General features: G+C 41.8%; 1 protein-coding gene and 1 long non-coding RNA gene across 3 annotated transcripts in view; one reads left to right on the forward strand and one right to left on the reverse strand.

Moving 5' to 3' along the window:
• Positions 1-25,306, forward strand: part of LOC110302009 — a 78,807-nt gene that overhangs the window by 50,162 nt on the left and 3,339 nt on the right. Inside the window, exon 2 of the long non-coding RNA XR_002378762.2 lies at positions 9,025-9,619. This is a non-coding gene — a long non-coding RNA (uncharacterized LOC110302009). The remainder of the gene's footprint in view (positions 1-9,024; positions 9,620-25,306) is intronic.
• Iqch (IQ motif containing H) overlaps positions 1-25,306 on the reverse strand; it is a 183,397-nt gene that overhangs the window by 28,770 nt on the left and 129,321 nt on the right. For both annotated transcript variants that reach the window (XM_021172751.2, XM_021172752.2), the window contains one exon: positions 3,415-3,585. In XM_021172751.2, coding sequence (XP_021028410.1) covers positions 3,415-3,585 — 171 coding nt within the window. The remainder of the gene's footprint in view (positions 1-3,414; positions 3,586-25,306) is intronic.

Consider the following 25,306-nt stretch of genomic DNA (forward strand, 5'->3'; position numbering starts at 1 on the left):
TCAGTTGCTGCTCCAAAAATACGTAGACTAATGTTTGTTTTAAAAGCCTGTTCATTTCATTATGATTTACTATGTCACAATTAAATCAATGCTTGTGTGTGTGTTCATGTGTAAAAAAAAAAAAAAAAAAAAAAAAAAAAGTTTAAAAAATGAGCCCTTTGTGTGTATATGTGTGTGAGTGTGAATGTGTGTGAGTGTGTGTGTATGTGTGAGTGAGTGTGTGTGCACATGCACGTGCATGTGCATCTAGGACCTCCATGTGCACATGCATGTGAAGGCAGAGGCTGACACTGAATGTCTTCCTAAATCCATCTCTTCTTCTTTGAGACAGGGTTTCTCACTGGCTGGAGACTGTTGATCCATCTAGGCAGCACTGCACCCCGATTTGCACAGGTGCTGGGTATTGACCTCAGGTTTCCATGCTTGTGCAGCAAACACTGTACTTTCTAACCTATTACCCTACCCTCCTTTTTCTCCATAAAATGTGCATATCTGGGATTTCTCAGACTTTATTTATGCTGTCAAATGTATTTGGTTGGTTGGTTTGCTGGTGGTAAGGAGTCTGGATCAGGCCTGGGCATCTCTGAGTTCTCCTGAGAGTCTAGAACAGGTTATTTGCTCATTTGTTTGTTTCTTTCTCAACCCAGCACATTATTAAAAGAATAGAAGCAAACTAGGAGTATTTTACCTTACAGTTCTTAGTTCCGAATTTGCTGTCATGATCAGAGTGGGCTCATTAGAGATGCCATCCTTTCATAGTGACCTCCTTCAGTCTTCAAAGGGGGGCTGATTGTGAACCTGACACTAGCATAGTATGTCCATACTTGCTTGGAAAGTTTCAGGTTGGCTGAAAATTGTACTGTGTACATATATGTACATGCTTTAAAAAAGAACTTATTGAATGTGTAATATGCCTGGGGCCTACCGCATAAATAGTAGTAGTTCAGGCTGGCAGGATCTATTGCTCTCTGAGATCTAAAGCACTTTAAGTTTATTCTCACACCACAAACCCAGAATAGCCTTTTTGCCATGATTCTAGAAACATTTTATTTCTTTCAGCTTATAATGCTGTTTTGTGTAGGGAGTTTCTAAAAGTATCCAATAGTCTTCACAGAGTTCTCATTCTTGGCCTCTAGCTAGGAATGACACCTAGAGGCAAGAGGGAGGGAATGAAAGGATGCTACTGATTCGAGGTGCAACCTCTGCTCCTATAGTTGCTAACCCTCACCAGCAGCAGGTCTCAGGCCTATCATCCTAGTGATAACAAAGGAGACAGTAATGCAGAGAGGCAGGCCATGGAAGGCCCCATTAACCAAGCTAGGAAGAGCACAGGAGGCTGATCTTTTAAAATCCTGGCTAGGAAATGAAACCTCTAATACTGGAATGGCTTACATCTGATTGAGTCACTAGTCAAAGGAACCCATGGAAACCCCCCAAACATCTCAGGTTATTGCCAAGACTATTGGTTATGCTCCACATCTTGATTGTAAGACCTTATTGCATGGAACACAAAGTCAGCTTGTGCCTAACCACAGCCTTCACCCCTACTGACTCTTGTTCATGGCACTGGGAGGTACACTGCATGCTACCACTGACCCAACTACAAACCCTGCGACGATACTGCCTGCATGATATGCTGGTGCAATGCTGGCACAAATGTTGTGGGAGTAACCAACCACTCTTTGATTGTATTTAAGGTTCACTCCACGAGATAGAACCCATACCTGACAGTGCTCAGGTGGCTAAGAACCCGAGACTGGATAAGCCATGGACCTAGAAAAAACAAACAAGTACTATTGTTCTGCTAAAGGAAAACAGCAATAAAATAACTCCTTAGGACATTCTGCTACACCCATAGGTCAGTGCCTCATTCAACCATCATCAGAGAATCTGCTTTTTACAGTAGATGGAAAATAACACAGAGACCCACAATTGGATAATGTGAGTGAGAGACTTTGTAACACTCAGTCCTAAATGGGATCAAACTCCCTCCCTAACAGGTTCAGGGAACTATGTGGAAGGGGAGGCAGAGAGGTCCTTGAGAGCCTTAGGGAATAGATGACTTCAAGGAAACCATCTTTTAGACACAACAGGACTAATACACATATGAACTCAGAGAGACCATGGTAGCATGGACAGGTTCAATGAAGACAGGGTTCCAGTGCTGAAATGCGGAAGTGGACAAAGACTCCCACCTCTCACCAGGAAGTTATCTCCAGTTGACATTCTCTTGCAAGGGAAAAATTAGTTTCTCTAATGGAGTCTCTCTTAAAGACACTTAACCACATGTAAGGGTAAGGGTAGCCCCGGCCCAGCAGGATGCCAGCACAAGACAAACTCTGGTATTTTTCTCACATAGCTTAGTTTGGGCATTTAAATCTGACCGGTCTTTTGCTTGTTTGGTATGGATTCTGATTTTGTGTTTCTGTGGTTTTATGTCTAGTTCTTTCATTTTTGTTTCTCTGTTTGTTTATTTATTTTCTAAGGAGACAAAAAAAGGGCATGAAATTTTGATGGGAACGAGGGGAGAGGATTTGGGGGAGGAGAACCATAATCAATATATATTAAATGCCTTTTGTTTTTTATTTTTCAAAATATGGTTTCTCTGTGTAGCCCTGGCTGTCCTGGAACTTGCTCTGTGAACCAGGCAGACCTTGAACTCAGAGATTCCACCTGCTTCTGCCTCCAAGTGCTGAGATTAAAGGTGTGTGTCACCATGCCAGACTGAAATTTTCTTTTCTATTTAAAAAAAAATCCCAGGTAAAAATCACTTTTTACTTTGCAGCAATCTTCACTGTAGTTTTTAGGCCAAGGGGAATGAAGGGAGACAAGGAATCTTAGGGGAGTTCTATCATTCTAGTATGAGATGATGGGGCAGATTCTAAGGTGATATCTTCATGGAGGCAGAGTACAGGTAAGATCTGAGGCATTTTAGCAGCTAAAGTTATTGTAACCCAGTTGTTGGCAGGGTGTGGGGCTGAGGAATGTCGGGCCTCTGGCTTGATCCTCCAAGAGAATGTACAGGGGGAAAGGTCATCAGATAGATGATCTTTAAATAGCTTCACCTGAAGACTCAGAGCAACCCAATCTAGGAGTTTGGGGTCTAGGAATCTAAGCTTAAAATGGAAATTTTGACTAGAACAATAGGAGTGAGGGCTGTCAAAAATAGCTGGCTGTGTAGAGAAATATGAAGAGAACTGGGAGGCACCCAAACAGAAAGCTGTGGCCTCTAGGCCTTCACACCCTGGTTCCTCTTCCCGGGTAGCTGCTCCCTTTTTATGGCAGAGACTGTCACATTTATGGACTTTGTTTTGAAAAGGCTCAGTGGTCTGTGTGGTCCTTTAGTCTCCCCCCCCCACTTAGCAGTTGAGTACTGCTCAATGCCAAATCAACCAGAAAGAATCTGTTGCTCACCAGCTCTGCCTGGATGCTAAGGCGCTTCCTCTCCCTTTCTGAATCTTCATTAAAACGGGGCACTTCCAGGATGCTCAGACTACAATTCAGATGACCATTTGTCAGGTAGAGGGTGAGCTGCGTCATGGCTAGCTGGTCACTATATGAGAGGTCGAGGCCTGTTGTCCATACCTGGTTAAAACATGAGTCAGAGAAGTCAGGCTAGGATGAGACAGAAGACTATAGAGAGCCATTCCACTCCCAACTAGATCAGTAGGCCAAACTAAACAAGTGGCCAATGAGATTCTTGAGTAAATATCTTTGCTTCTGTTTCCATATCACATAGCTGAGGGATAAAGCTTGTTTCTTACATTAGAACATATGTGATTATGTTAGAACTTAAAGAAATGAAAATACCTGGCCAAGACAATCAACAGAGGTCTTGGTTCTTCATTTCTTTTGTTTGGCCTGTGGTTTGTCATTTCAGAGGTGGGCAGGGCAATGTTCTCTACTGAGACTGAATAAAAGCTAAGGAGGGTGGTAACAAAATTGGAAAAGTGAGTGCAGATAGGATGGGGCAAGAAAGGAGAGTTTGCCTTGAGTTTGGAAAAAAATGTGATTTTTATCAGAACATTACAGAGATAAGGTGTAAGCCTTAATTCTACCATTTTAAACTACTATTTTACATTATCAGCCTGCAAATTCACAGCGCCCTCAACAGTGACCTGATGATAACACCTGGAATTATGAGCAGACTATAACAAAACAAAAATTTAAATGCTGTGAAAACTGCCAGGTTAGTTACACACTCACTGTGGGCTACGTAGATAATTGAGTGGTGGTTATTAATTTATTTGACAGATATTTACTGAGCATCTACTATGTCTTTAACTGGCAGTGACAAACGTAGGTCATGTGCTACCTTCTCCTTTTCCTTTAAGGTGACTTGTCATTTTAGACTCCCATGAGATACCCAGAATCCAACTTCGTTGAATGATTATGGCAGATCATGCAAGTCACTAGAGAGTCACTAGGTCATGCCATCAAGATGACAAATCCACATATGCTCAGTGCATCACAGATCAGTGTAATGTGCACTGTGACAATGATTATGGAAGTAGAAAGGACAGACTGGGTTTGGCTGGTGGAGTCCAGGCTGCCTCTGAAGGTGACATTTGAGCTTTAAACTAGTAATAAAGCCGTGCTTTGCGTGGACCAAGAACATCTGGTGTGAACACAGACTTCTCTGCTCTTTCTAGGTACTTTTAAAAACTACAAGCCTTGCCACAGATAAAGAAACAGGTTCAGGAGGTAGCTAAGTCTCCACAGTAAGTAAGGGGTGGCACTCAGATCCTAATCATTTCTGTCTGGCCCCAAGCCTGCCCTCCTCTCATGCACCTCTGGAAGAGAGGGTATTGATGCTGTACTTCAAATTAAAAGTCAGAGTTGCAGAGAACCAGAATGTGTTCTTGTTTAATGCAGCCTATGCCATGGAAGTGTCTTGTGGAGAAAACATAAAGTATTGTATTTCTGGAGCATGCTGTAATTATCAGTAATGCATTTTCACCATAGGAAATTGGAAACTAACACATTTTCATGAAGATTTGATTAAATATTTTTTTCCTCTTAGAAGGCCTACAAGTGCCCCACTCACCAACTCTGTATGTTAAAATACATAATACATCTGCCCTAGAGTGGACTCCTCTCTCACAAATCTAGCAGTGAGTGACTTGAGTAAGCATTGAATGTAAATGACATCATTATAAGAATATTAAGGGGTCAAGCTGTCAGGGCCCCTTGCTAAACTGAAGCTAATTTCAGGATCATATTCTCACAGTAATCCTCTTTCATAACAACAAATAAATCACATTTGCAACAATTGTTAAAAACTAACTGCCAAGTATCTGCTGCAGTTGTAAACATGCTATTTGTCAACTTAAATATTTCCTGCTGTACAGAATTACATGTAAATCAGATGGGGACAGAAATCTCCTGCTCCCTGTGAGGAGAGACTGAACTTGCTGCTCCTACACGTCCCTGTCCAGAGTTCCTCTTCTCATGCTTTGGTGCTCTTGTTCAAAAAGAGATACACAAAACATTACTGATGGTTTTGTTAACTATATTGATGTCTTGGTGACAAGGCTTTTGATAAGAAAGCAGCATAGTATAGGGAAAGACAGGACCAAGGTGTGGAGCGCCTGCCTGTGTATAGCCTCACACGCAGCAAACCATTAGACTTGTATCTAATGTATGCTCTCAGTTTCAGTGTCCTTAAGGATCAGGTCAGGTACAAACAGCAATACCTACCACGTGGGGCTTTGAAAAACAAACAAAACCCCCAAACACACATAAAATTGCCTGATAAAGTTGAATACAAATGTTACTTATACTAAGCATTCCCTTTAAGTGAACAGATTCCTCACTGAGCACCCATAATCTCAGCACTCAGGAGGCTGAATCAAACAAAGACTAAAAGTTCAAGGCCAGCCTAGACTAACAGTGGGAAATGCTGTCTTTTAAAAAAAGTCTTAGGAAGCAGGCTTTGTGTGGCTATCAGATGGCACCATTTCCTAACTGGTTTGGCCGTGGTGGCGGGCTTTGGGCTAGGCGCCTACTACTCTAGTTCCAGTTTACTTGTGAAGATACTGAGACCAAAAGCTGCTTCACGGTTTACCTGAGATGGTAGAGCATGGCTAGGCTATGAATTTGCTAGAGGTTAGTATTTTTGCTTCCCCAGGATGCCCTAACCCCTTGGTTATGGAAGGAAATAGGACAACATTTCCTGAAGCCTCTTCCTCAACAGCAGGCTTGCCTGATTTGCTCAGATAATTGCTCCATTTTCCATCTGGTTTTTCATGCTGAAAACATTTTCCAAGGCATGCTTGTTTGTGTACAGGGGTTCCAATCTCCCCCTCTAGATTGCTGGTCCTTTAGGGGAGGCTGCTAAGTCTTTGTCTTCCCACGGCCCCAGTGTGTGGGGGTATGGTTGGTGAGGCAGAATCTACACTCTATTCCAGTACCATACTGTGAACACCTCTAGAGCCATTCAGGAGCAGGTGTCTGGGGCCTCTTAGGGCTGAGTCCAGATTCAGATCAACCAAATAGTCCTCTCTACTTCCTTGGTACATGTCCCATGTGCTTACTGCCTCTTACTTAACCTTATTTTTGAATTTGAAATTCAATGTTAACTTTAAAAACTTACAGTTTCCTGTAGTGGATACAAGCGAGCCATGACAGTGGCCTGTATATAAACCACTCTGAGAAGGGATAAGGACAATGGTGGTGACTTTGACATGACTTGCTATGATGGCTTGTAATGACTAGCCTGAGGATTAATTGATTAGATTTGAAGGTAAGGATAGGGCAGGAAAGACTCTTAAAAAATCACCCAATATGATCAGTTTACTTTATAAATGGTACAACTCTGACATAGGTGGTAAGGTGGTTCTCTCTGAGTCACAGCTAAGCATCAAAGGTGCAGCAGAACCTACAAGTCCTATTTCTTGTCACATGATAACTGTTTGCTTGATGCTTTTCAAAAGTGATTTTGCTGAAAATAGCAAGAATGTTAGGGAAACTCACACCAAAGCCTTAAGAACACAAACAACAAGCTGGGCGTGGTGGTGTATGCCTTTAATCCCAGCACTTGGGAGGTAGAGGCAGGCGGATTTCTGAGTTCGAGGCCAGCCTGGTCTACAAAGTGAGTTCCAGGACAGCCAGGGCTACACAGAGAAATCCTGTCTCAAAAAAAACAACCCCCCCCCCACAAACACCACCACCAACTGCATTATTTGCAATACTGAAAACCTATAGCTTTCCAGCATTTGAGCATTAGATAAGAAAATTAGAATATATCCGAGTGATGAGATGGTATGTGATATTTTTATGAGAGATGATGATTGTGAATAACATGAGGATACTGTGTGTACAAAAAGGAGGATAAGCAGTCACATAAACAACATAACTTGAGCTTTGCAAAAATAGTAAGTACACAAAAGAGAGAATATTAGGACATGTTAACCATCAGTGTCAATATCAGCAGAATTATAACTGCATTTTCATGGATATTCTCAGACACATTCAGGATATGCACCATCTAACATGGTAGCTGCTAGCACATGTAGCCACTGGGCACTTGAAATGTTGCTGGTACACATGCTGAATCTCCAAGATTGAGGCGATAAAAAGGAATACCTCATGAATAATATTTGATACTAATGAATACTGAAATACTACTACTCTGGTTATGATGGATTAAGTAAAAATGTTAACTTATCTTCAGCTCTTTGTTACCTTGTAAATGTGGGATTAGTTGAAAATAATATTTATGCATATGTCTTAACAATCTCTAATCCATTGCACCTTTACCAAAGAGTAAGGCCCAGTGTGGGGAAGAGGAGGTCCTAGCTCTCTACCTCCCTGGATATTATGCCTGGATTTAGAGAACTAACACAGGCCAGAATTGTTCTGCTCTCAGGTTCTTTGGTATGACAAGGCAACAACATGCTTCTATGTGAGAAGGAGTGGGAGAGAGACTTAATATAAAGCCCCTTTTGCCTTAGGTACTCTGGGCAGATGGAGGCCGCCTGCTCACCCCTGCTGCTTCTGCCTCTTTCTAGTGACAGGCAGAATGGATGGGTGGTAGAGCATACAGATGTGGGCAGCTGTGCTTTGGTCCTACATTCTGTAATTGTCTTCAAATGCAAGTCAAGTTCCATGGCAAAGAGCTTTGTCTTGCTTCTTGCTAGCTGCCTTTTGTGAGCCTGAGGGTAAAAATGAGACTGAGAGACAAGTTTATAGATTATGTAGTAAGCATCAAAGAACCAGAATTTGTGAGCTTTAAGAGTTTGGAGCAGAAACTGAAGGAAAGGCCATCCAGTGACTGTCCCACCTGGGGATCCTTTTCATATACAGTCACCAAACCCAGACACTATTGTGGATGCCAGCAAGTGCTTGCTGACAGGAGCCTGATATAGCTGTCTCCTGAGAGGCTCTGCCAGTCCTGACAAATACAGAAGTGGAGGCTCACAGCCATCCATTAGACTAAGCACAAGGTCCCCAATGAAGGAGCTAGAGAAAGGACCCAATGAGCTAAAGGGGTTTGCAGCCCCATTCATATTGAAGAACATCAATATGAACTAACCAGACCCCCCAGAGCTCCCAGGGACTAAACCACCAACCAAAGAGTACACAAGGAGGGACTCAGGCTTCAGTCCCATATGTAGCAGAGGATGGCCTTGTGGGACATCAGTGAGAGGAGAGGCCCTTGGTCTTATGAAGGCTTGATGCCCCAGTGTAGGGGAATGCCAGGACAGGGAAGTGGGAATGGGTGGGTTAGTGAGCAGGGGAAGGGGGATTGGATGGGGGGGTATTGGAGGAGAAATGAGGAAAGGGGTTAAAATTTGAAATGTAAATAAAGAAAATATAAATATAATATAATATTTATAAATAAATATAAATAAATTTATAATAAATATAATTTATAATAAATATAATAAATTATAATAAATATAAATTTATAATAAATATAAATAAAATATAAATAAATATAATAAAATGGGGGAAAAAAAGAATCTACAGATGTTTTTACAAACTCATCTTAACATTTTCACCCCCTTCTCTTTTTTGTAGGGAAACTGAGACTCTGAGCAGTTAAGAGGCCAACGATCCAGGTTTATGCTATCAGTGTCTGAGATACAATTAAGTCACCTCTTTGGGTGACATTTCCCTTGACTAGTCACTCAAACTTATGATCCAGGTGAACTATCCCTCCATTGCCTCCAGACATGTCTATGACGCTACCTAGGGATTGTGAAGATTTACCACCTGGTGGAAAATTAAAAAAAAAAAAAGACTTATTCTGCAAATTGACCAAGCTTAAGAGATACAGCACTGAGAATTCACCCACTACAGAGCTGGTACCAGGCCTTCAGAGTAAGTTGTGATGTATAGCCATTCTCCTCAGCAGCCTGTTTGACTGAGGGATATAGGAATGACTGCCCTTACCCATGTTTTTGTTCAGATTTATGGTTCTAAATCTGATGGAAAATCTATTATTGGATCATTTGATTCTTCCTAGAGAAAGGCCAAACCACCTGTCAAACCCACGAGCAACACAGCAATGGCTAAGCTGAAGAAGCCAAGTTATATGTCTAGCTCCTCTGGGGGTGGCAGAATCCAGCTGTGGGAAGGCCAAGGTTCCTTGTGTTCTTCTGGCTTGACTGTGGTGAGTAAAGGACTTATTTCCATATACCACTAAGTGGCAAGAAAGGACTTGTGGCTCAACTGTCTCTAGTTTGTTGCACTTTACCAAAGAGGAGGACCCAGTGTGGGGCGAGGACACAATATCAGAGGCTGAGAATTTGTTGGACGGTGTTGAGTAGAGAGGAATGACATGTTCTGGTGTCTATTTTTGAAGAGCTGGTATGCAGTAAGAGAAGGAATTATGACTGTCAAGGATGGAGACATGAGTCTAGTCAGGATGACACTGCCATAGAAGTTTGGGTGACAGATGGCAGTGGAAAGACCAGAATGGGAACCATTATGGGTGAAAGGACACAGACACATCTAAATCAGATCTCAGAGGACATCCTGATGGATCTCGTGTGGGACATGTGACAAAAAGAAGAGTCAGAAAATCAAAGATATCTTAAATTTCTCCAGAAAATGGAAGGACTATTTCCCAGTAGAGCAGATTAAGGATAAGTTACAGGGTAAATCCAGGCTTCAGGGGTAGGTTTGTTCAACTTGAGATACTTCTGTTGGACAATGTTTTGGTGGACAGGATGAGAGCTAAGGCACTTCTTCTTTCTCACTGTATTTCAGGAGCATGTGTTGGGCTATACTGTAGGTTTAAAGACAAATCAGGCCCTGGTAAGGAGGCATCTCATCTCTGATGTCATTCTTGAGACAGGTGAGACCCATAGGACCTGAAGCCTTATCTAAGAGACTGTGATCCATCCTGCTTCTCACCATGGTTTGGTCCACATGCACTAAGCTTGCGAAGGCTAGGGCGATAAGTAGGGAGAGAGAAGCATCTGCAGCTGAGGGTAAAGACTAAACAGGATAGTGGTTTAACAGAGGCAAGCGACCTCCTGGAATGAGACCCTGGGACCAGAGTTACAAGGACTTGCTGAAGATTCCAGTCTTTCCTCTGCTGTCTGTCTGGTCTTCAGCAATTTTGTTCCCTCTCTCTGGCCCTACTTCCTTGTCTATTAACACAAGCCAAAGGCGGTGACTGCATCTTAATGGTAGAGTATTTGCCTAGATTCACATGAGACCTTAGATTCAATCAATAATACTGCAAAATCAAACCAAACACAGCAGGCCTAATGGCATGGATTCCTGTGGTCTGTGGTGAGGTAACTACATGAGGCTATTACTGTAGGGCCTGGCAGACCCAAGTCTGTCTGTCCCCATGATCATTCTTCCCATAGTACTTTGGAGACAGTTTAATAGTCAGGGTAGTAGGAGGTCTCAGTTGTTGGACTCTGACTTTTATATATTTGCCTTCATCTCAGACACGGAGAGCAGAACAGGCCCAGCATCTCCATAAACATGAAGTAGTGATCTCTTTGCTATAGTAAATGACATCTCTTCCCATCTTGGATTATTAAAATGTCAGACAGCATTGAGTGCTCCATGTGGTAGACATACCTGACACCTAATTTTTAAGTAAGTGGGTACACTGCACTGACAGAATTTTCAATTTGTAAATATGATTGTGATATTTTAGCAAGAGTTGTTTGCATTGCATTAAAACAAATCCATAGACAGAGGAACAGCTGCCTCTTGGCCTGTTGCCACCTAGTGGCCATTTCTGGGATAGCCCAATGTCTTCTAGAAGTCTCTAAGAGATGGGAACAGTCACCAACCAGACTACCTGATCAACAACTGAAACTTCTGGAGTCCCTCCTGAAGTACTTCCCCATGCTTCGATTAATATTGTTTGCCCTTCGGGCATGACAAATTACATCTCCATAAGACCATTTTCAAACAGCTAAAGCATCCATCCTTGGACATCTCCTGCCCTACTCAGGGCCTTATTTTGGTTCTTAGAGTCTACAGGGTCAGAGGCAATAAAGCACCTGAGTCCCAGCTCTTAGCAGTCAGGGCCAAATAACCCAGTATGCCTTCTGCCTCCACGATTTTCAAACGTTTAGATATTTAGATTTAAAATATTTACATTTTAAAAAATAGTTAATGACAGCTGGGCAGTGCTGGTGCACACCTTTAGTCTGTACTCAAGAGTCAGTGGCAGGCTGATCTCTGTGAGTTTGGGTCCAGCTTGGTCTATGGAGTGAGTTCCAGGACAGCCAGAACTACACAGAGAAACCCTGTTTTTTGAAAAAACCAAACCAAACCAAACAAACAAAAAGACAAAACAAAAAAGTTAATGGCTTCCAAGTATGAAAATTTGGACTAAAATAACAATAAATATTTAAAAAGTGTCCACAAAGTAAACACACTTTTTAAGAAGGGATGCTTAAATCAGATTCCATTCGAGTGCATTTGGACCCTACAGGATGAGGACAGGTGAAACATCTGTAAAACTGGAAAGGCCATAGGTGCCATGGGCTCTGAGGCAGTTCTAGCCTGGAAGCACAGAATGACCTCCTCACCCACCTCCTCACTCTCTGACTCCGTGGGAGGTGAACAGACTCTCTCAGATCCTGTCATTCAATGAGGAACTAACTGGTAGCAGAGCCCAAGTTCATAACCCTTAGTCTCACTCATCTGGAACACTAGTTACCAGCATCAATAAACCAGCTTTCTCTGTGGCACTAGGAACTTCTCTGCCACATTAGAAATTCTTTCAGGATATGCCAAAATCACACTAGAAATTGATTGATTTCGTTCTCTAAAATGAAAAAAATATTGAAGTTTAAACCTGCAGCAGCAGCAGCAGCAGCTACACTGTTTCTCACTTAAAAAAAAAATCACAATTTTAAGTACACTCTTGCATTTTCTGTTTCCTACTCTGGGCTTCTGTCATCACAAATTATGATCCTTCTTGTGTTATTAAAAACTGATGACCTAATTGGTATTATTTATAATCTTAGTGTACAGAATTACACACTCATTTTTCTTTCTTTTGTTTCTGCTTAAGTATTTTCTTGCCTTTTTATGGCTTTTTGGAAGGCCATTTTCTTATTTGGAAATTGATCACTAAACATTAGTAAACATGAAAATCTAATTTTCATAACCAGTTTTTATAGGACTATTGATTGCCCCTGCATGTGATTGAGAGAAGGAATCCCACACTCCGTGTGGTGGTTAGTGACTTTCAGGCTGTATACCAGGGCTGGGGGATGACTGGCTTCTCTGAAAAGTGTCCGGCCCTTATGATGTGCTTTGGCTGACCTCTAAAAGGCTTTCTTTGTGGGAGTGTTCAAAGCAGAAGAGCTCTTATTGTGTAGCAGGGAGGGTTTCTGTGTGCAGTCCTTGTGTGCATGGAGGACTTTTGTGCAAAGCAAGGTAGTCTCTGGGTGAGGAGGAGAGCACCTACACAGGCCTCAGGCCTCACAATGCATCCCAGTACAGTCCCCTGTCCCCCCTAGGCTGCTCTGCAGCCCCAGTAAACCATAGTCTCCTAGAAACAATAATTCTGGTTGCAGATTACATAGGCAAGAAACATGGATTGTGAAAGTGATGGCTTTAGAGTTCATCTAGCCCAGCTGCTTTAGAGCCTAGGGGCAAGGCTCTGACAAGGAAGAGACATGGATGAGAGCAGAGTTCAGACCACAGTTCAGTGTTCTTGGTGGTAAATCCAAGGCTAGTTTATTTAAGTTTGAGCCATTCCAAGAAAGAAAACGAGGCCAAGAACAGAAGCCCGCTTTTCCATTTTCTGTATCCCAACCAACACCTAGCATGACACTCCATAGAAGTCATGGCAATCAATATGTCTCCATTGGATAATTAAACTAAACAACATGAGAAGAGATCTTAGTTAAATCCTCAAAACTAAACTTACACTGTGTTACACTGTGACCCATAGATTCCACTAGTGGGCTGCAAAGAAAGGAAAACGTATTTCTGCAAAAACTTGCATGAATGCTCAAAGCAAAGATCATTGTCTTTCCATCTCTGAGAACAAAAGTCCAGCGCAGACAACTGAGCTATCATGTCTACCCTAACTCTGCCTCTGGCAGTCAGTACTTAAGAAGGATCAGGACCCAAAGAGCTTTGTGTCATCCAGGCTCTTTCAGTGAAAAGTAGAAGCAGTTAATATCCTTTAACTGGTGGAAAAGCAAAATGTGGTATAGCCATACAAAAGAATACTACTGAACCATAAAAAAGAATCATCGGTACAACCAATACCTGCTACCACGTGACTGGACTTTGAAAACACAGTACATCAAAGAAAAGTCACCAAAGACCGTCCACTGTATGATCACACTTACATGAGATGTCTAAGGTAATGAAATCCATAGAGACAGAAAGTAGTTCACAGTGGCTAAGGGGAAGAGGGATGGGAAATGGCTACTAATGGTTCTATAGTCATTGGATGGGGAGGAGTGAAATAAATGTAAAATTTGATAAAGGTGATGGTTGTGCAAGTCTAAATACATGCAGAACTACTAAGTACCTCCTTTGGGGAAGTGACCTTTATGGCATAAGGTATATCAATAAAGTTGTTACACATACATCCATTGTAGTATAGACAGTTGCATAATCTGTGTGTCCCTTATTTGACTGTGGTTGGGTATAGATGATAACTGAATAAACAGGTTTATGACAAACCACCTCTCAAGTGCCCTTCTGGGTTTGCCTTAGCTACTTTTCAAGTCAGAACCTAATAAAACTTTGCTATGTATGTCCAACAAATATCCATCACATACACTAAAGCTAACTAGTGACCCACAATACACACAGGGCTTAGTAAGCAGCCATGGGACAGAGGAGATAACAACTCATTAGCATAATGAGTTCGCATAGTATCGTAAGCATAGTATCAGATAGACTGAATGCACTCTAAGGACACAGTGTCACTCTTCCAAATGCCAGGCAACTTGTTCCTGCTCTAAATCACAGGCTTTCATTTTGTGTCAGCTTCTGGGTGGGGCACCATCGGATCCACAAGGCAGGCAGGGCTGGTCAGACTGGTTAACACATGACCTAGGAAAGCTGTGCCCAAGACACACCTTCCACCTTCTCACCCTGCTCAATTGCCACACTGCATCTCCCACCCCAAGTTTCCATGTCCTCCACAGGGAGCCTTCTCATCTCCATCACATTAACCCAGTAATTTACTAAATCCTGAATGATCTGGTGGCGGTGGAGGCATGGCTCCTAGGTGGCATATTTATTATAGTGCAGCCTTTGGAGGCTGGTTATCTGGAAGACAGCCTGGATTCCACTTTGTCTTTGTTGCCTACCGCGTCTTGTGTTTGAAAGAGTAAGCATTCTATCAAGACAGCATGTCGTCATTCTTATGGCTGTGGTATTTAGGAAACTTCCTATTTGATCTCATGTAGGGCAGACTACAGAAAGGAAATGTGGGAGAGGAAGGAGGAAGGGAAGTGAGTACTAAGGCCTATTAAGTGCAAGGGGATTTTTTTGCCATCCTCACAACAGCCTTGCGGAGTAGATAGTGAGTCTGTGTTTATATAAGTGGGAATGGAGGCTCAAAGACTCCAGCCAAGCCATGGTGGAGTTAAACTCCAGAGCCCAGGTTTCCTCTGCCATGCTTGATCCTAGTGACGACAGAGCTGGGCCTGAGAAGTCATGTCAGGAAGCTCCACGAGTTACTAGATAGTTCTGAAGCCAGGAGGGCCCCCAATGCCCTGTGGATCTTACCGTCCTTCTGCCTCACTTATCATTTATCTATAGAGTACCTTGAGAATTATATTTCCAGAGGTCTGTCAGGACAGAGAAATACTGTCCAAGCCTCCTACCTCAGACCAGTAACTCCTGAAATTCTTTCCAGAAGTACATGGGTGAAGAAGCTCTGGGGCCTTAGGAAACATTCTAGTAGATTCCCCACTGACAAAATGTCATCTTGAGAGTTTCGTCTGAGTAAGTGTGGTGAGTCTGGCTTTCCCACCTGCCTTCCCTGGGCTCTGCCCATCTTAACCTCCTGGCTGCCAAGCTGCCCCCAGAGGCTGCTTGTAACTGACCACCTCTCTGGAACCAATGACCCCTGAGTAGATTTCTAACAAATGAACAAACAGAATTCATGGGAGGAAGGTATTTCCCCTCCTTCCTTTTTTCTACCCCATTTCTCTTCCTACTCCTCTCTACCCATTCATTCACTGCGCTGTCTCTTAATGTGCTTTCATTTCTGAAGGATTCACCAGAAGGCTCTCAGTTATCAAATCTGTAAGAGTCAAATCTGAGTTTTAGCTGTTTATGCCCACTAAATGTCTTACATAAAAAGCAATTGTGAAATTACTTTTTCATATTTCCTTCTTCTTTTGTTCATACCCCCTAAGATCTGGGGTGGCATATTCTACAGGTCTTCATCGTGACTTGAAGTTTCACAGTGTTATCTATTTACTTGGAAAGTGTCTTTGTTTTGAGCTTTAGAAATGACTTCGCGCTCTGCACGTTTGTTGCAGAGGGTAGGGAACCTCACTGCTGTGGTGTAGTAGGAGATAGTCAACACCTGCTTCGCCATGTGTAGGGAAGGGCTGGGTTGTCTGACCTGGAAGTAGATGCTAAATTTAGGAGAACTTTTGTCAGCTTTCTGTCTTCCTGTGCTCCCCCTTAGGGAGGGGTGGGTTTCACTGATTTGTTGGGGCTTATTTTTTGTAAAGGTTCCTTACTCTGCCTGAACAGATTTCAGTGGTTGGTTTAATATCTTTTATATATGTAGAAATTTGTATAGAAACTTAGAGAGGTTAAAAAAAAACCAGGCCTCTGTTAAGTAGGTCCTCCAGGTCAGCCAGGCCTGTATCGTGATGAGCAGGTCAGCTTCACAAGGAGGAGGCCTTCTTATTTGTTCATAAGGATTTGGATCCAACAATACAGCAAATCTTATGTTTAAGAAAGTGAAATATATGTTGGAAGGAATATGCATATTGTTAAAACATTTCTATTTATGTAAAAGATTCATGTAATTTTATAAAGGATTTTAAGTGCTGTGTTAGACTGTACTAGTAACAGATGTTCAACCACATGTTTATGTTGTTGTTTTACTGAAAAGTCATGCACTAACTGATATTTTATTTTTAAAACATACCAATGCCATCACATTTTAAGTTAGCTCAAATTAGTTATTACTAGAGAAATATAAATAATTAAAAATAACAGAAGGGCTCTTAAAAACTAATACCGCTGATAAAGCTAGAAGATTTTGTTAAAGGAGTCCCTTCAGAATTCCAGGCTTGTGTGCCACTTCTTGTTCTTTTTCTGCAAAGACAGATGGTGTCAGTAATTGCCTATATATTTAATTAAGTTAAAAAGCTACATAGGAAGGGCTCGGCAAAACAAAACAAAACAAAACAGGAAACTTCTGTTATGAGCAAAGAAAGAAAAGGGGCAGACACTCAGATACTCAGATGCCCATATGTACTGGATGTGGGCTGCACTTATCCATACACTTACAAGAATAACGACAAAGTACATGCTAGAAGGGTCGACAGTAGCACCAATGGAAGGGGAATGATCCTGAGTGCCCCTACAATTTGACCTAACACTTGAGTCACCTCCATTTTGTCTAAATACTTGAGCAGTTACTCTAAACCCCTCTTACAGTGTTTCCTGGGATTTCTTACCTAACAGGCTGGCTAATCATTGTGAAATTATTATTGGTGGGGGTGGGGTGCAGCAGCTACTTATAGAAAGTGGTTTGGAAAACTGACTTAGCCATTCTTGTGGTGTCTGTTTTCAATGTTCCCATCCCGTGAATCCACCTTCTGGCTTAATGGCAATATGGTGCTCCCAGCTGTGGTATGGGCTGCACATTTAAACTCTTAAAGCTTAAAAATGGCTACCACAACACTGATTTTATTCCATTTCTCTTAGTCATTAACATTTAACGATTACCTTATGTGCTGAGCACAAGGATGGAATATATTAACAAAAATAGGAGATGTGTTTTTCTGGCTTTAAGCTGTTCAACTCAATTCAACTAGCATATTGAGGAAATGCAAGGGAATAGACATTTTCTCTGGTGTGTGTGGGGGTGGGGGGGGTGCTTACAAGAGAGTCATCATCAGCCTATGCAGCACTACAGTGTTAGCTGGGAAAGACCACAAGCTTGTAGTCACATAAGTCATGGTAGGAACCTGACTTAGCTGCTTCATAGCAATGTGGCCCCGAATATGGCATAGTAGCCACATTTTCCTCATTTGTAAATTAGGGATAATAATTTACAATGGTTATTAGAGCACTTACTCTGACCATTGGTACTACACATCTCAGCTCCATGAAACTAGAAGATTAAGTAGCAGTTGAAAGGGAATTAATTAAGGTGGGTTTCCATGTAGAGTTGAATTTTGAAAGGAGGGAATTTAAAACTTGCATATTAACAGACAAAAAATGAAAGGCAAGTTGGGATAAAGGCAGACTGAGAGGTAGGAAGAGAATACGTTTGTTGAAAATGGACTCACTAACTTGTTTTGGAGAGTCCTATGGAATGTGATAAATAAAATCCACAAATAACACCATATTTATTGCAGGAGGGAATAGGTAAGATCTGAGGCAAATTATCCTGTGTATCATTGTCATTTCAACTTCATGCTATAGGAAAAATTATTGAGTGTTAAGGACAGTTTTGTGGAGCCCATTAGCTCAACAGCAAACGGACAACTTGACTTAAAAATGGGTAGGAGACTAAACAGACCATTTCTAAAGAAGACATACAAGAGGCCAGTAGACATATGAAGGGTGTTCAACTAATTATCAATGAAATGCATATTGGAACCATGAGATCCTCACATGTATTAGAACAGCTATTGCCATGGTGTGGGTGTGGTCCATTCATTGCCCCGTGTGGCAGCAAACACCTTTAATCCCAGAACTCAGGAAATGAAGGCAGTTGAATTTCTGTCAGTTCAAGACTAGTGTGGTCTACATAACAAGTTCCAGGAGAGCCAGGGCTCCATAGAGAGATATAGTATATTATTATAACTATAACTACCATTGCCAGTATGGAAAACAGTACAGTGTCTCCTAAGAAGGAAAAAGAATAGGGAGAGTGGAGAGATGGCTCAGTAGTTAAGCACTGGCTGCTCCTTCAGAGAACCTGGTTTCAGTTGCCAGTACTCACATAGTGGCTTATAACTGTCTGTAACTCCAGTTCTGGGGAACTTCTGATCTGGCACACACCAGGCACACACGTGATACACATACATACATGTAGGCATAACGCAAATATAAAATTTTTTAAAAGTTAGAAAAAATTTTAAAATAATCATAAATCCCCAGATCTTTAGAAATAAATAAAAATAAGAGAATTATCATATGATTCAGCAATTCCGCTATGGGGTATGTACCCAAAGAAAATAAAGTCATTATTTTGAAGAGATACACATCTCTATGTTCATAACAGCATTGTTCATAATACCCAAGATCTTGAGACAGTTATTTAATTGGTTGATAGATAAAGAAATTGTGGTGTATACACATACAGATGTAGACGTACAAAATGGCGTATTAGCCATTGAGAGGGAAATTCTAACATTTGTGATAACATGAGTGAGCCTGAAGAACATTATGGCAAGTGAAATAAGTTAGGCATAGGAAGATGAGCATACATGGTTTTACCTACGTATAGAACCTAAAAATGTCTAGCAGGGGTCAGGAGGTAGGAGAAATACTTCAAATTGAATAAACTATTAAAAAGTACTGTGTGGTATTGTGTGGCATTGTGACTGTAGCTGATAATTCTGTGTGCCTGAAGACTGGCATACAGGAGTAATTTCTCACAAGCAAAGCAGCCATATAAAGTAGTGGGTGTGTTATCAAACTTGTGATAATCACTTTACAGTGTTCTTATACATTAACATATCACAGTGTGTACCTTAAACACCTCCAATTTTTATTTGTTGGCTATACCTTAATAATGCTGGAGAGAAAGGAGGACAGCCTTGCAAGGGAACATTCATCCTACAGAAAGTGAGGTGACAGCTGACGTGGGAGGATAGCGTCAGCCTTGATTCTGCCGTGTTATGTGGCAAGGGGCACATTAGATGTGTAGGGAACCGTCTGGTCTGCTCTTTCTCAGCATTAACAGGAAAGCGTCTCTGTCCTCACACTCACTGTCTTCCTGAGTACTGCGAAAATGTGCATCTTCTGAACAGTGCACAGGCAGTGAGTATGCCCACAGTTCCTCTGCCCTGGAAGTATGTCTTAGTTCTAAAAGGAAACGAGGATGTGAGAGGCATTGGGAGAAACAACTAACATAAACAAGACTACTGTGGCTTGAGATGTGAAGTATCCCCTCAAAATGTTCATGCTCTGAAAAGGGCTCATGTTTTGGGGGGTTCTGAGGACTCCAGGTGGTAGAGTGCAGGTGAAGCTGCACCTTGCTGGAGGCAGGTTCTTGAGAGCTCAGTCTTCCCCAGGTCCCCATGTGTATGTCTCTTCTTGTCCACCAGGAGTAAAGAAACTCCTCTGCCTGCCGTATAAGCCCACCTTAAGGTTCTGCCAAGTGAAAGTGGCGGAGAAACCCTGACCTGAACCCTCTAGAACTGGACTCAAGTCTTTCACCCCTCACACTGTTTCTCTTTTAGGTGTGCTCATCTGTGGGAGAAAGGTAACTGAGACAAGCTCACTATGTAAGCTCTACAGGCTGCTCCACCAAGATCTGAGGCTCAGGCTTGGATTCCAGCTTCCTAAACATTAGGGTATGTAAAGTAAGGAGGTTAATAAAACCATTAAGAATAAGCACAGATGGCAATATTGTATGTATAGCAAAGTCGGCCACTTGTTCACTGATGTCATTTCACGCTATAAACCTGCCACCATGTGCTGGTATCCCTGCTCACCACCATTATCATCATCACTCACAGGCTGCAGGTCTCTTTCCCTGACAGAGGTGCAAACCTTTACAAGGACAGGCTTTGCTCCACTGTCTCAGGATCCTCTGGGATCCACTTCCCCTTCACTAGGTATTAAGTTGTGATTAACAGTGTGCCTATTATAGCATTTAGAAACACTGACTAATAGGCACTTCTGTTTATACCAAAGGCCTATTAAATTTTAATTTAGATATCCACTATTAACCCTCTTATATATAAATAAAATACCTTCCCTAAAGAGGGGAGTAAATCTCATTGAGCTCCCTCGGTGAATTCCTTATAGATCTTGAAAACAAAGATAAGAAGCTCTTGCAAATGATATTACCAGAGGGGGCCTGAGAGAGAAGTATTCATTCATTCATTTAATAAATATTTATTCAGCATCTATTATCTGCCAGACAGGGTGCTAGGTGCTGGGCTTACAGAAATGAACAAGAAGGAATTATGATGTTTCTGTAGACCTCGGGTTTTGCATCCTCTGAAATAAATGTATTCATTTTTGATGCTTATATATCACTTTGAGATGATAATGCTCAGTGAGTTTTTAAAAATAATGCTAATTTGATTCAGATTCCACTTACAGTTAGAGAACCTGCTGAGGGTCTCTGTGACAGTTTTACATGTGCTTATGGCATTTGATTTAGTAACAACAGCACCTTGTATCTATCTGCTCAGCCTCTCAGAACATCCTCTGAGAAACAGGGAGGAATTTTCCACTTGTTAATGATAGATCAAGGCCCAGTGAATTATCTAAAGTATCATACTAGCTGGAGTGAAGAGAGGCTGAAATAGCATCACAATGAAATGTTCTTAGGTGATTTTTCTGTATGTAGAAACCCACAGAAACACTTTTCAGAATAAATGGTTTGATATACCCATGAAAGGTCCCTGATACACCCTGCATTCAGAGGTAGGACTCTCAGGATATAATATGACACACATGGGTGAAACCATCAGTGGATTACATTTCTGACTGTACTAGAGGGAGGTACTAGAACTGGGAAGGGTGGAGCCTAGTTGGGAGATGTAGGTTACTTGAGGGTAAGGCTTGAAGGATGGAGTTTGTCCTCTAGCCCTTGTGCATGATACTTCAGCTTTGCTTCAGACCCACAGCAATGGAGCCAGGTAGCCATAGACTAAAGTCTCTGAAACTGTACTCTAAAGTAAATATTTCTTCCCCTCACATTCTTTTTCTCATAAATCAGCAGCAGAAGCATATAGTCTGAAATACACCAGGAACTCCATTTTTGTCTTTCCTCACAATTTTTACCTTGTGATAAGTCATCTTTTCTGATTGTCCTATTGATGAGGAGGCCTTACTAAGCACTTGTAGCCATTTTTCATTTCAGATTTTTTCTTAAAGATTGGATTTGGGTCCCATAATCCTTCTTCCATGTCTTCTGCAGGATTCCCTGGGCTCTGCCTTAGTTTGGCTGTGGGTCTCTGCATCTGCTCCTATTAATTGCTGGATGAAGTCTCTCTGTTGATGATTGTGCTGGGCCAGAGGGGTGAAGGAAACCACAAGAACACAGCCCACAGAATCAACTAACTAGGGCACATGGGGGCTCATAGAGACTGAAGTGACAGTCAAGAGCCTGTATGGTCGGACCTAAGTCCTCTGCATATACATAATGGTTGTATAGCTTGGTGTTCTTGTGGGACTCCTAACAGTAGAGCAGGGGTTATTTCTCTGCTGTTTTTGCCTGCTTTTAAGCACCCCTTTCCTCCTACTTGGTTGCCTCATGCAGCTTTGGTATGAGGGTATGTGCCCAGTCTTGTTATGCCATGTTTGGTTAATATCCCTGGGATAGCTGCTCTTTTCTGAAGTGAAACGGAGGGAGGAGACATAGATATGGGGGAAGAAAGAAGGTGGGAAGAGGGACTGGAATGACAGGAGGAAGGGAGGGGAAACTGGCCAGGATGAGAAAAATGAATAAACAAACAAACAAACAAATAAATAATTTTTTAAAAGATTGTGTTTGGGAAGGAGTACAGTGTAGAATTCCTGCCTAGAATGAGAAGCTTTGGATTCAATCTCTAGCACAGCAAGGAATGAAACAAAAAGATTTAGTTTCTTTTTCCTGTTTTTTTTCCAAATATGTCTGTTAGCACTCATAAATGAGGGCTTTTTTTGACAAGGTTAATAATTAGTATGACGGAAGAGAAGGCTCAGAGGGTCAGGAGCTTGCTGTCCAGGTATGAAGACCTGAGCCCGAGCCCCAGCAACCATGTGGAAAGCCAGGTGTGCTGGTGAGTGCCTCTCACCCCACCGCACCTTGAGAAGCAAGACAGACGCATCTCTGAAACTTACTGCCTAGGCAATCAAGTTCTAGATCCTGTCTCAAAACAAAACAAAACAAAACAAACAAACAAACAAACAAACAAAAGTCACAGTGGTACCTGCCTTTAAATCAGCACTTGAGAGGAGGCATGTGGCCTGACAGTCTGCACAGTGAGTTCCAGGCCATCTAGGAATCCCATCTCAAAACAGAATAAGGTGGTGAGTGATTGTGGAAGATAGCCGATGACAGCCTCTGGCCTCCACACACAGGCACACACACACACAGAGGCACACACCCACACAGGCACACACACACAGGCACACACACACACACACACACACACACACACGAGTGAGCACTTCCCCGACACGCACACATAAGTGAACCCATGCACACACCCTTCGCAGTTATCTACAAGCAAAGGATTTGTAAATCTGGGATTTCAATATACTGCATCTTTGACAGTTTATCTGTTTAAATGTTATATGAATTCATATTTCTATGAGGTGAAACATACTTGTGAAACTCAGATTGTCATCTTTCTCCATACGTGTTGTGCATGGTGTTTGCTATTACCCTTTACAACCTCTTTCTACTCAGAACACATTCTTCCTTACACTCCTTCAATCTTAATTATCCTTCAGCTCCCACCCCACCTATTCTGTAAAACCCTCTCTCGATTGCTCCAAACAGAAGGGACCGTGCTCTTATCTGAATGCACACAGCAAGGGTTTTGGCAGTTAAACTGACATTACCTTTTTGATGTCTCTGTTATTGTTCTTTGAAGTTGTCAGTTAAGCCTTTTCTTGTGATTCATTTTTCTAGCTTGTCTCCCCAGCTACATTGTGTACTACCTGAGGGCAGGCACTTTCCCATCTCTATTATCTCTGCAGTTTCTCTAGCACCTGCTATAATGGCATGTGCATAATAGATGCTCAATAAACACTTGTTTCATTAGTGTTTTGCCTAAATGGGTATGCTCCAACGAGCTGGATTTCCTAGAAGTTCCAAAAGCCCTTCTACTAACAAATAATAATTAGATAGTTAAACTAAGGGGACTGCCACTGTAATAACTCTCATGGAAGAGTGAGCATTCAAGTAACCTTAATGCATTTTCTAGATGATATAAAAAGTCACAGAGGTACTATGTATGCCTATGAACCAAAAAAAGTACAGACCACCATAAACCTATAGCAAGTGAAACTGGATGAAAGATATAAAGTGGCTAACAGCACACAGGGCTTGTTCATCTCTGTTCCTGTGATGGGGGACATCCAGAGTAGGCCTGCAGAATGTGTTTGTTCAAAGAGTATGTCCATCTTTCCTCAACCCAAATCTTTTGGAGGTATTTGATGTTCTTCTTAGAACTGTACGCTCTGTAATTCTAAGCAGGACCTCTCCCCACCATCTCAGATGAGAGGGCCAGATTCTCAACAGGATTATCACGAAACTGTCTCCTGGACTACCATGCATTCTGCATGCAGTCCCTAAAGGCCTGGGATTTCCACATTTTCAGTACCCTGAAATCTTAGACCTGATGGAAACTCTCTGTTTCATGTTCCACCAGCTCATTTCCAGGGACAGCCCTCTTCCATTTTATGCCCATCCAATGCTGTGTTCTGCCTGACACTCCTACTCTATCTATCTATCTATCTATCTATCTATCTATCTATCTATCTATCTATCTATCTATTTAGAAGCAGAATCTCAGTCTTTATCCCAGGCTGGATGTCTGGCATCTATTATTTAAATCCTACATTTCAAGAAACATTCTTCCATTCTCCTTTAGACCCTCATTCTCATCTCCTGTGGTTGTGACAGACTTTTCACCTTATCTAGAGTTAATTTATAATTGTTGGCTTGTCCTTAGTGTACCCCTCTTATTTATACACTTTTCCTTGGCCCTAGTGCCCTTTGGTCCTATCATGCCAGCATGGTAAATTACAGGTCCCAGCTGGGCTAGTCAGAAGAGATTTGAATGGATGTAGGCGCCGCAGTATTCTGCTTCGCCTGTCTATTCTAAGATATATATGAGTGAAGTCATGGACACAAATGTGCTTTGCAAACTAGAACACTCTACACAAATCTATGATTATAATTTTTCATATATTCCTCTGATTAGAAATCTAACACATCTTTGTTTACTCTTGAAAATGCAAATGCAGGGGGTGGGGTGTAGTTTAGCATATCAAAAGCCGTAGGTTCAACCCATAGCATCAAAACAAATGAATAAATATAAACACGAACATTAATTAAACCAAAAAGGGAAATGCAGAAAGCATATAAAACAAAATAGCAGCCATTTTCTTTGCTACTTTCCTAGTTCTGCTGTAATGAACTGCCATGAGTTTGCTGGTGAAAGGTGGCACAAAAGGACAGACAGCTTAGAGTCAGTAGTGTCCCCTCCCTCTCTCACTACAGCTTTCCTGTCTCCTTAAAAGAAACCTTCGAGTAATTGGTCCCTAGATAATCCAAGATAATCTCCCATCTCATTGTTGAAGTCATAACTTAGTGGCATCTGCAGAGCCTCCTGCCAGGTGAGGTGTCAGAAGGGACCACTACTCTGCCTAGTACAGCCTCCACCTTCTCATACTCAAACAAAGGTGTGGTGTTTTACTGTGTATCTTCAGGATCCTCTTGCTCTGTGTATATGTGTGTATATAT

Source organism: Mus caroli, chromosome 9 (genome assembly GCF_900094665.2).
Source record: "Mus caroli chromosome 9, CAROLI_EIJ_v1.1, whole genome shotgun sequence".
Classification (NCBI taxonomy): Eukaryota; Metazoa; Chordata; class Mammalia; order Rodentia; family Muridae; genus Mus; species Mus caroli.